The sequence below is a fragment of the Sinocyclocheilus anshuiensis genome, unplaced genomic scaffold, assembly GCF_001515605.1.
Source record: "Sinocyclocheilus anshuiensis isolate Anshui unplaced genomic scaffold, SAMN03320099.WGS_v1.1 scaffold227, whole genome shotgun sequence".
NCBI classification, from domain to species: domain Eukaryota; kingdom Metazoa; phylum Chordata; class Actinopteri; order Cypriniformes; family Cyprinidae; genus Sinocyclocheilus; species Sinocyclocheilus anshuiensis.
In genome coordinates this window covers 2859300-2871073 of record NW_015549590.1, presented here as the reverse complement: position 1 = coordinate 2871073, position 11774 = coordinate 2859300, and the positions used below count along the sequence as shown (strand labels likewise).

The window sequence follows — 11774 nt, the reverse complement described above, 5'->3', positions numbered from 1 at the left end:
ATCTCAAACTAGTTGGCCCATACTGAGTGACAACTTCATTTGGTCTGTTTTGGCAACCCTGTTACCAATTCCTGCGTACTGTATTTATTTTGTTTGCTTTTAAAATTGTTTATTTGTTTTTTTTGTTTGGTTTTTTTTTTGGTAACGGGGTTGTGAAAATTGCAAACCTAGAAAATTAAAAGCAACGATATTAAATTTTACTTTATTTAATTTGACTTGCTGCCAAGATTGACATTTTTTGTACCTCCTTTCATTTCATTCATTTATTTTTGTTTTCCTTGTTTTAGGCCCTACTTTTTACCCTATTCGCAGACAGTGCCTGTATTTGTTTAAACAGAATTCAGGCGCCATATTCTCTTTCTTTTGAGGAGCACTGAGCTCAGCGCTCTCTGTTATTCAAAACTAGAGCACTTCCACATACCTTCATTAATTCTGAGGAGTAGACGCACAGTGGGGTCTCTTCCTCTGGTGCGAGCAGCATGGGGTGCGTTTGAGTGTGGAGTGTGAGACTCTGTGTGTGTGTGTGTGTGTGTGTGTGTGTGTGTGTGTGTGTGTATTAGTACAGCTCTAGTCCTGCACCCCGGAGACCACCCGCTGATTATGTAAAACTCCTCTGCCTTTGAGTGTCTAAGCACAGCCGAGAGGGAAGTTCAACATCCATCTCTCCTGACCCTGTCTGACCCGTCTAATCCCGCCATTTCTTAGGTTCTGATTACACAGATCAGGGACCAGCATCGGGATCGAACACCAACCCCAATCATCAGTCATTCCGACTGGCATCTGACAGCTCCCATGGCCTGCTGAAACCTTCTCCACACCCGCCCCACTTCGCATCTACTTCAAAGTCCCATGGTCTATCTGAGGTTATCTCATTTTTTCAACCGATGAAGTCCCAGGAATATCAGTTAGATTAAATGGGTGGATCTAATGACAGAATAAATGTATGATTCGCTTAATTAATTCTAATATGTCAGTAAGCATAGTGTATATAATTTGCTTCACATGTCAATGAGATCACTCTGATGACATGCGTTCAGTTTCGTGATCCGTTCCATGTGTTGTCTTTACGTTCCTGTCTCCTTTCAGTAGAATCTGGTGTATTGCAGCCCATGATGATTTCAACTTTCATTACTTCCCTTTGTAGCTCTGAAAAACTGTATACTGGATGATACATTGTATATTGCAAAAACATTCAGAGAGCATTTCGGTCACAGTGACTAAATATTTCCTCGCAATGTTTGGCATTGGATGTTAAAAGCTAACTTCAACCATGCTGCAAACTTTACAGAAACTTCCACCTGTTTTTAATCTGGCATACTTAGCGAAGTTTGCAGCAATTACCATTTAGAGAGAAATTTCTGCTTGTCCATGCCAAAAACACAGTAATCAATCTAATCTAAAGGGAAACCGTTATGTTCACAGTCTGTGACTTTGGGACCTAAAATTGTCTGTGTTGACAGAAGGGGCTCTGTAGTGCAATGGGTTCTGTTTCCTCTGCTCAGAGACTGTGGACTGAAGTTGAGGTACAGACTGTATTACGTGACCCAGCTCACAACTTTCAGAGGCTTACTGTATATGCTACTCGTGAAGGATTTCGTCTGCACACTTAACATTGTTTCTGTAGGCACGTTCTGTTCCTCTATCTCTCTTTCTCTCCTTTTCATTTGACACCGCATAACATATTTCAAGGGGAAAACACATGCTGTGTGTCCTTGGTCTCTACTAGCGTTGATATCTATGATTTACGTACCAGCACCTCTAGGCATTTGACAGTAACTACTGTAGTCACATCATAGATAATGATTGACTGCGTTAGACTTACAGTGAGCAGGTGAGGGACACAGTCAACATCATGGGAAACAATGTGAAGAGCAAAACACTAAACATTACTGAGATACTGTATTTACAATTTCTAAAGGAAATATGGTGTTTTAATGGTTGCTAGGGCATTTCTAGGTGGTTTCTTACTGATCCAAGTCAAAATATCTCACCCTCAAGTCTCTACCCTGCATTAAAAAATGTCTTTTTAAAGTTTACTGGTTTTGACTGATTTGATTTGACTGATTGACTTTAATTGGTTTATCTTTGCAGCCAAAAATAACCCCTTCCAGCCCAAAATTGTCCAAAACCCCTCTAAAACCAGACAACTAAAAGCCTCTGAGTTCTGTTTTGCTTTGTTTTGTTGCTTTGCTGTGCTTTGTTGTTTTTTGTTTTCTTTTGCTTTGCTGGTTTTGTTTGGTTTTGTTTTGTTGCTTTGCTTTGTTGTTTTTTGTTTTGTTGCTTTGCTTTGTTGTTGCTTTGCTTTGCTTTGCTGTTTTGTTTTGTTGCTTTGCTTTGTTGTTTTTTGTTTTGTTGCTTTGCTTTGTTGTTGCTTTGCTTTGCTTTGCTGTTTTGTTTTGTTGCTTTGCTTTGTTGTTTTTTGTTGCTTTGCTTTGCTTTCCTTTGCTCTGCTTTGTTGTTTTGCTTTGTTGTTGTTGTTGTTTTGCTTTGCTTTGTTGTTTTGCAAAAATCCACTTTAACATCATAGATCTTTTGGTATGGATGGACTCACCTGTTGGTACCTGACACAATATCATATGACTGTGCTGCATTACCTGAGTCAAAGATTACAGTTGTAAATGTAGTGTGTGACTGCACTGGGCTGCTCTCAGAACTGATCTGAGATCAATGATCTATGGATGTGAGTGTGAGGCCGTCTGGGCTCTGCTGCTCTATGTCAGTGGAGGTATTGCTTGTGGCTCCCTGTGCTGCTCCACATTACCAGGGAACGGTTGCCAGGGCTACCATTTATTAATATCTATCTATAACTTTGAGCACTGTGCTCATTTGAGCAAATAATGAAGACAGCCACTGGTTTCAGGGGAGGGTTCGCTGGCATGTGAGCACGCAAATTTACATAATTCAGGACATAATCGAGTCTGTCTTGTGTGTTTACAAGCTTGTAAATAAGGGTGCAATTGAATAAAATATTGCATAAAGTATGTGCAATCGCATATGTTTGTGTTTATGTAAATAAGCAGCAATAGGAAATTGTCAACTAGGCAAATTAAATCTGGTTGGCAAAAAAGTACTAAGGCATGTTAGTATATATGTGAATGTATAATTTATTTGACTCTGGCTTTTTATTGATTTTATATATTTCCTGTCTTTAATTGCTTATATTAATTGAATTAATTGTGATGTATTCATATCACTGTAATTCGTTTATTCCAAGTGGCATTACACCTAAAAATATTGAGATTTTGAACATTCATGTTTTTGCTCTGATTCAGCTATGTTTAAGGGTTCAATATAATTATAAATAATATAATCAGTGGCATTTATGCTGTATAATATTTCCCCCCATATCAAGTTAGGACCACTACAGCCAGAAAAAAACTAATGGAGCAACCCTGCCCCCTGCTGGTTGATTAGTAACACTTACAAGGACAAGGATTTCAACATTGGATATACATTGTGTAACAAACAGTGTCTGTCTTTAATCTTATGTAAATTTACTCACATGATGTCCCCGATGATGGAGCTCTGAAATGTTGGTCCTGTGGTTTTATCGTATCGCCACTGATTGTGGGTTCTTGTGTTAATTAGTAACGGCCTTTTGCTAGGTTTCATGGTTTGTTAAAGTATTTTTATGTTGTTATTTATGTGTGACGTCACTGAAAGAGGAAATCTATTTTCTTTAGTTTTTTTGTTTAGTTTTAGGTTTTATCTAAAATAAAGATTATGAAAATTAAATTATAAAAGATTATGAAATCTAATGGTTGATTTAAAATGCAAAGATGAATAATTCAAAATAAGACCAGCAATGTTTACAAAGTAAATAGCGCCGATTTTGATTTCATGTTGACATTGTTTTCCTATTGAGAAACTTTCTGAACACTTGAATGTAGAGATTTTGTATTAATAATATGCTTTTATGAATACAACATATCAGCAAGAAGGTAAATCTCCTCCTAGTCTGCAAATGGCACTGTTGCTATGCAGTAATGAATCTGGTGGCAGAGGAACGGCCAGACGTGCATCTCAGCTGTTCACTGGGATCTGACTGTGGCACAGTAATTATCTCTGCCCAGACAATTGTCTTCATATAACAATCAAGTGACATGCAGTATTATTTCATTTATCTGAGCTTCTTATTGTTTATTAGAGATGAACTCAAAGTTCTGTTGGATTGTTTGAAATCAAGGTGATGATTTTGGTCAAAATGGGCCAAAAAGTACACAGTAAACTCAGGGATGTCATTTAAAGTGAAGTCAAATTATGTCATTGCTTAGTCACAATCATGTTATTCTAAACCTGTAGAACATTTATTCTGAGGTAAAACACAACTGAGAATGCTCAAGTAAATGAGGGATGGATTTTATCCAAGTCTGAAGCCCGATGATATCTTGGTGTGAACAAGAGACCAAAATTCCTTCCAATGCCACTCTTGTGTATATTTAAATATGTTGGACCTAGCTGACCCAAACATCATTGGTTCTCAGCAAACTTTCAAGAAGACTGTGTGTGTATGTATATATACCACGTGTATGTACAGTATCTCACAGAAGTGAGTACACCCCTCACATTTTTGTAAATATTTTATTGTATCTTTTCATGACAACACTGAAGTAATGACACTTTGCTACAATGTAAAGTAGTGAGTGTACAGCTTGTATAACAGTGTAAATTTGCTGTCCCCTCAAAATAACTCAACACAGCCATTAATGTCTAAACCGCTGGCCACAAAAGTGAGTACACCCCTAAGTGAAAATGTCCAAATTGGGCCCAATTAGCCATTTTCTCTCCCCAGTGTCATGTGACTCATTAGTGTTACAAGGTCTCAGGTGTGAATGGGGAGCAGGTGTGTTAAATTTGGTGTTATCGCTCTCACTCTCTCATACTGGTCACTGGAAGTTCAACATGGCACCTCATGGCAAAGAACTCTCTGAGGATCTGAAAAAAAGAATTGTTGCTCTAAATAAAGATGGCGTAGGCTATAAGAAGATTGCCAAGACCCTGAAACTGAGCTGCAGTATTTGGTGTAATGAAATGTGTTTATGTAGTTTAAAGTAAAAAAAAAACACATTATTTTCCACATACTGTACATTATTGTTTCTCCTCTATGCCCCGCCTTTCTGAAACGCGTACATTTTTACAAAGCTCATCGGTCTAAAATCAGTCTTCGTCCACGGTGAAAGCCGATCCGGCGATCCACATTGCGAAGTTGATGTATTTCCTCAGCGACCAGCACGGATCAGCTCTAGGCATGACGAAGTGGATATCGTCCTCTTTTGGAAGGCCAAACAAAGTAGTTTCGCTTTCACAACGAAACACACAGCGCCTTCACGACATGGCGGCGACAACAACAATACTACAGCGAGAATAAAAGTTACGCCTTCTTTCTTTGCGTGAACATTTGGGTGGCGTTATGCAAATCTTCCCATATCGTGACGTAGACGTGGGGGCGTGTTAGAACGAGCCGTTTTAGGTAGGCATGGTTGACTCTTAACTTTTATAAAGAATATCTCTTTGGATTTGAGACTTTAGTCATTGCAACTTTACAGATCTTCTTTATGCACCAAGAGCTTGTAACACTCCAAAGAGAAGGGAAAAATTGAAATCGCATCATATGACCCCTTTAAGTGAATAATGACTTAAATTTGTATCTGTTCATCAAACAATGCTAGCGTTTGCCTTCATATGTCTTGAAATATAGTACTCGAATTGCATGGACTACTTTTATGGTGCCTTTATAGTGGTTTTAGGTCACTTTAGAGCTTGCTCAAGCTGCTCTTTTCTGTACACTAAGTAAATGAGGGATGGATGATATCCAAGTCTAAAGTCAAGCTGTATCAAAGGAAGAGAATTTCAATCAAATTATTCTTGTGAATCTATGTGTGAGCCTTGTGATGGACTGGCCATTCATCCATGGTTTTTCTCCACCTGTGGCTCAAGATGCTGGGTTAATTAAAAGATACAGTTCACAACTATAATATATAAAGGCATTTTATATATTTAAAAAATTCAGAACAAAATAAAGTTCAAATTGAAGAATTAAAAAACAAAACAAAACAATGGACTGCAATTGACCTTACAGAACTGGGCTAATACTCCCACTTAACACCCGACTTATAAATGCTGCAGGGAAATACAATTTCATAAAAACTTCAATGGCCTATTTTCATAAACAAGGCCTATTTAAATTTTTCAGAGCAAAACCAAGTTCAAAACAAAGAACAAATAAAAAAAGTGTTTGGTCTAAATATAATGAAATATAATGTAGAATTACAGTAAAATAATACTCTATAATCATAAGAAGGGGTGAGCCACTGGCTTGCCCCAGGCAACTTACCCCAGGACATTTGGCTCAAATTACCCCACTCCCACCATTTTAACAAATTTGTATCATCCAGCAGTTTAGAGCTAACATAATGCTAACAGTATAGCCTCATATTATAACTTCCTAAAGAACAAACACAAGTGATATTACAGATTTGTCTGTAATTGTTCAAACACAAGAAGCATGGGCCAAGAAGCATTTTTTTTGTTTGTTTTTTTACAGAAATGTAGTTACCAATTATTCCATGGGCCTCTCTCCCATCACATGGTGAGTAAAATACATGACTCTTCACATATTTATGGTCATATCACCAATTTTGTTTAAGGTTGCCTAAAAACAAGGTGTGGGTAAGTTGAGCCAGCAGGCTTAATTCACCCCACTCTCCCCTATATGATAGATCCTCTGGAATCAAACAAATGTGAAGTTTGAATATGTGGAAGTGTGAACTAGATTTTAAATCTATACTGCAGAATGGACCATTTTAAGTGAATACTGACTTCAATTTGGATCTTTTCATCACGCAAAGCTGACGTTTGCCTTCATATGTCTTGAAATAAAGTACTTGAAGTGCATGAACTACTTTACTTCACTACTTTGGTTTTAGTTTTAGGTCATTTCAGAGGTTGAAATCATCCACATCCACTTTCATTGTATGTTCCAGTGAAGAGAGAAATATATGTAACTGCATGAGGATGAGTAATTGATGGCAGAGTTTTCATTTTTGGTTGACTAACCCTTTAAGTGTTTGCACAATAAAACTTTCTTTCGAAACTTCCTGACATTGAAAGGCAGAGAGATGTTGTTAGTTGTTAGAAGAGGACATTGAAGTGGAGTTCAGGAACGTACTAGCCAACAGTACATATGTAACAGGAGACATTAGCTATTATTTACTATGCGACCAGCAATTTGTTCGCTATGCATGGGTAAATGCACTGCACAGTAAAGAAGGGCATAGGGAGAGAGAAACTGTGCTTTTATTACAGTAGTAAAGATTAGAGTCACAGCCAAAGTTCCTCCCCCTCAGCTATTGCACATTGATCTGGTTAGGACGCCTCTGGTAATGCATGTAGTTTCAGATAGGACATACACACCCTTGTACACACACACACACAGACTCACAAGACAGAAACACTTGTGCCCTGCTGTCACACTCTGTGTGTGGACTTGCTTGGAGCAGATGGTCTAAAATGAGCTCCTCAGGCTGGATACTGGCTGTGTGTCTTGTGGTTCTTGAAGGTAACAAAAAAAAGTGTGTATGTGATGGCGATTTAGTCTTGATGGTGTGGTGTAACTATGTGACAATCATGCACTGTATGAGTAAGGCTTTCATTAAGGCAACATTTCTGGTCACCATCTGTTTTTGTGTCGTGTGTTTGGTTTATGTGTGAATTATATTTGCATGTCATTAGCCTAAAAATGAATTCTGCCATAAAATGTCATTTGTTTGCTCACGCTAACCATAACATGAATCTGTTTACATATGATTATGTAAGAGATGTTTTTTTTAATTCATAAAATGATGATATGTATGGTTTGTTTACTATAATTGGTTTGTTTACATTGTGGTTTTTGAGATTTTATGCATGTTTTTGAGTTGTAGTGCAGCTGTTGGGTTGCTTTTACTGTTTCAGTCATATTGTAATGTGAAAACATTGTCATCTTGAATTATAAAGGCATGAGTTTAACCACAATTGCTGACCTTTGTTCACCACATGTGCTGACAGTGAGTTTAAAACATTTACTCTGTTGTTCAGCATGTGTCTCTTCTCGTGTGTCATCACAGGAGGCAGATATGCTGTGTGGGCCGAAGAAGGGTCAGGCAGTGAGAGGAACTGTTCGGCAATTCCTCCGGTACTCTATTCTTCTATCCATACTGTGTCCATGTTTTCCTCTGTATATCCACACAGCTGGTTCAGCCCTCTGCTAGGACTCGTCTTTAGCTCAGAGAGCAGTGGAAAGAGAAAATAATAACCCTGTCTCCAGCATACAGGCCTAATCTGGCCTCTCAGTGAGGAGATCTTCTCTTCTGATAAGAACACAGTTTTTAGGTCATGCACACCCAAAATCTGATCTCAGCGAGGTGTGTGTGTTATCTGTGAACTGCTCACACAGCCTTATCAGTTAAAGGGTTAGTTCTCCCAAAAATGAAAATTCTGTCATTAATTACTCACCCTCATATTGTTCTAAACCCATAAGACCTTCGTTCATCTTCGGAACACAAATTAAGATATTTTTGATTCATTCTGAGAGTTTTCTTTGCATACAAAAAGTATTCTCTTAGCTTCGTCAAATTACTGTTGAACCCCTTATGTCACATGGATTATTTTACTGATCTCCTTGTTACGTTTCTGGACCTTGATCGTGGTAATTACATTGCAGTCTAAGTGAGGGTCAGAGAGCTGTCAGAATGCATCAAAAATATCTTAATTTGTGTTCCGAAGACGAACGAAGGTCTTACAGGTTTGGAACGACATGAGGGTGAGTAATTAATGACAGAATTTTCATTTTTGGGTGAACTAACCCTTTAAACTAAGTGTTTTTATATGGGTTGAGTTTCAAATTATGGGCTGAAAATTTAATTTGTGATATTTAACATTTGTGGATTGTGGATAACTTAATGAATTCAGAATAATTTTGATGCAGTATATTTAAATTATTAATTCTGGTTGCTCCAGTATTTGCCACCAACAGCTGTAAACACGACTCTGAGGCTTCGTGATCTGAGAGCATCCATGATCCCCTTGAACATCTCAGCCTACATCATCCCAGCCACAGATGCTCATCTGGTAACTTCTAAAGACTGTCAGAAATTAACTTTTATATTAAGAGGCAATACTGGTCCCCTGGAATTTATATTTCTTTTCTTTTACTTTTTTTCCTAACCATATAAAATCATAAACCATGCCATACACTGATGTCAAATAAGTCTAAATAAATTCTAATATTTTAACAATTATGATTTCTATCAAATCAACAAAAATACAAAGGAGGCTGTAAATAATAATATTTGTATTGTTATTTTTAGACAAAAAACTACATTTTTTTTTTGTTTTAAAGTGCCCCTATTATGGGTAATGAAAGGTTCATATTTTGGTTTTGGGAGTCCCCAACAACAGGTTGACATGCATGCAAGGTCAGAAAACACTTTCATTGTCTTATAATATGCATTTATTTTTACCTTAATTGCTCAAGGACTCCCAAACGATTTGCTCAACTATTCATTTTTCCAAACCCCTCCTTTGCATGACTCTAATCTGCGGTGATTGGTCAGATTGGTCTCATTTTCATTTTATCATGCCTGTAATGCCTAATAAAGTAGTTTGTGAGCTCAGTGCTGCTTTGTGTGTGTAACACAACTCTAAGTGAATGAAAACATCCTGCAAAGTTTTAAAAACGACTGGTTTCAATGATTCAGAGTCGACTCTTTCTTTTGAGAGACAATAACTTTATACACGGTGCACTTTCAGATTTAAGACTTTGCAGGATGTTTTCATTCAATTAGAGCTGTTTTACACACTGCATGAAAGGTAATTTTCAAAAATCCATAATAGGGGCACTTTAAATGCACATTCTCTCTTAGGTCTGCAGAGACACCACATACTAAATCCAAAACTAGTTGGCCTAGAATTAATAATATGAAATATATCAAATGATATACGAGATTAAAAATTATTCATCCCCAAATTTTAAATATATGTTGTGTTTTTGTCAGTTTTGTAGGCATTTAATTTCTGACCCCCTAAACCTCCTCTTTCAATCTTCTTCATTCTCAGACATTACCTTTGTGACGGTAACTGACTGTGGTTTTTTGGCAGAGTGAGTACATCGCCCCCAGAGATGCGAGGTTGGCCTGGATGTCTGGCTTCACTGGCTCCGCAGGTGTGTTTCACAGCCAACTGATCATAATATTGCTGTATCACCATGCATCATTCTCAGTCACATTATGTTTGTCACTTCTTTGGTCCCTGACAAACGGCCCACTCCTGTCTTCTGTTATAACTAACAAAAGTCTGTTTCTAATTTCTAGGAACAGCAGTAATTACTCAAAACAAGGCTGTTTTGTGGACCGATAGCCGCTACTGGATTCAGGCAGAGAGACAAATGGACTGTAACTGGGAGCTACTGCGAGATGGTGAGGAACAACAATATGAGAGTAAAATTCATATTTTAAACTTGTCCAAATGAAGTTGAACATGTGGGTGAATGAATGTCTTAAAACACATATTTAAAGGATATTGAAAGATGTTATTCTATTGATTGCTGTGTAGAATTCTATTATTTGTCTGTTATTAATTCGATCTGAGTCTGTAACACTTTCCTGGTCTAACTCTACTGGATCACAGCCTCCATTCGCAGCATTACCAACTGGCTGATCCTAGAGATCCCTGAGGGAGATCAGGTGGGCTTTGACCCATTCCTCTTCTCTGTAGGTAAGCAAACAGAGCTAATAAAATACTTTCTTATGTAAAATAAGTTTAAAAGTATGTGTTGTTTTCTGTTCTGTTTTTTATTTAAATGCTGTTCTTTTGAACTTTTTTTATTCATCAAAATAAAATAAAAAATTTAAAAATGATAATGATAATACATTTTAAAATGTATTCAAATGGAAAACATATATATTAAATTGTATAATATTTCACAATATTGCTTATATATTTACTATTTTTATCAAATAAATGCAGCCTTGGTGAGACTTAGAGACTTCTTTCAAAAACATTTTTAAAAATCTTACTGAAGCCAGCTTTTGAATTGAAGTGTATATATAAACTATGTTAAGATGATCACCTAAGTAACAAATCTAATGACGAAGATTATCAAAATCAGTCGTGAATAATTTGGTCATTATTCTTTGCTGCCTTAGACATTTTTGACATCTACAACACCAACCTGGCTCCAGCGGGCCGGATCCTGAAATCTATTCCTGATAACCTGGTGGATAAAATATGGACAAATCGACCTCCTCTGCCTCCTGACAACCCCACACACTTACCTGACAGTGTCATCGGTGTGTGCATGTCTTATCAGCATCACTTGACTGATAAGTACCAAGCGAATAGGGCAGAGGACCATAAGGTCATGACAGACAGAGCAATAAAGCTCTGATTTAATCTTTAATGACTAGTGATATAACTTACACTAAAGACAGCTCACAGAGGGGATATTCTAGTTCGTTCTGGTGCCAAGATAAAGTCAATGAGGCATGAATAAAGGCATAGTCAGCCTAAAAATAACTTAATGTTGGTCTAAAACTACAGTATATGGTTTTTTTTTCTGTGGGACATAAAATTAGAAATTCTGTGCTTGTTGCTCTTTTCTTCTTTTTCAAGCTTCAAATAAGATACAAAAAAGAATCTTAAAATGAGTTGTGCATTTTATTACTATTATCATTTATAAGTCTTCTGAATTCATATATTTTCTATCTTTGTGTTAGGAACATGTAAATCTTTTTTCA

The 11774-nt window shown here is 37.1% G+C and overlaps 1 protein-coding gene across 1 annotated transcript in view; it reads left to right on the top strand.

Moving 5' to 3' along the window:
- The first annotated feature begins 2667 nt into the window (after nucleotides 1–2667).
- Nucleotides 2668–11774, top strand: part of LOC107658016 (xaa-Pro aminopeptidase 2-like) — a 15967-nt gene continuing 6860 nt past the window's right edge. Inside the window, exons 1-8 of the mRNA XM_016446393.1 lie at nucleotides 2668–2725; nucleotides 7436–7558; nucleotides 8106–8173; nucleotides 8998–9108; nucleotides 10138–10201; nucleotides 10350–10454; nucleotides 10666–10752; nucleotides 11184–11327. Coding sequence (XP_016301879.1) covers nucleotides 2668–2725; nucleotides 7436–7558; nucleotides 8106–8173; nucleotides 8998–9108; nucleotides 10138–10201; nucleotides 10350–10454; nucleotides 10666–10752; nucleotides 11184–11327 — 760 coding nt within the window. The remainder of the gene's footprint in view (nucleotides 2726–7435; nucleotides 7559–8105; nucleotides 8174–8997; nucleotides 9109–10137; nucleotides 10202–10349; nucleotides 10455–10665; nucleotides 10753–11183; nucleotides 11328–11774) is intronic.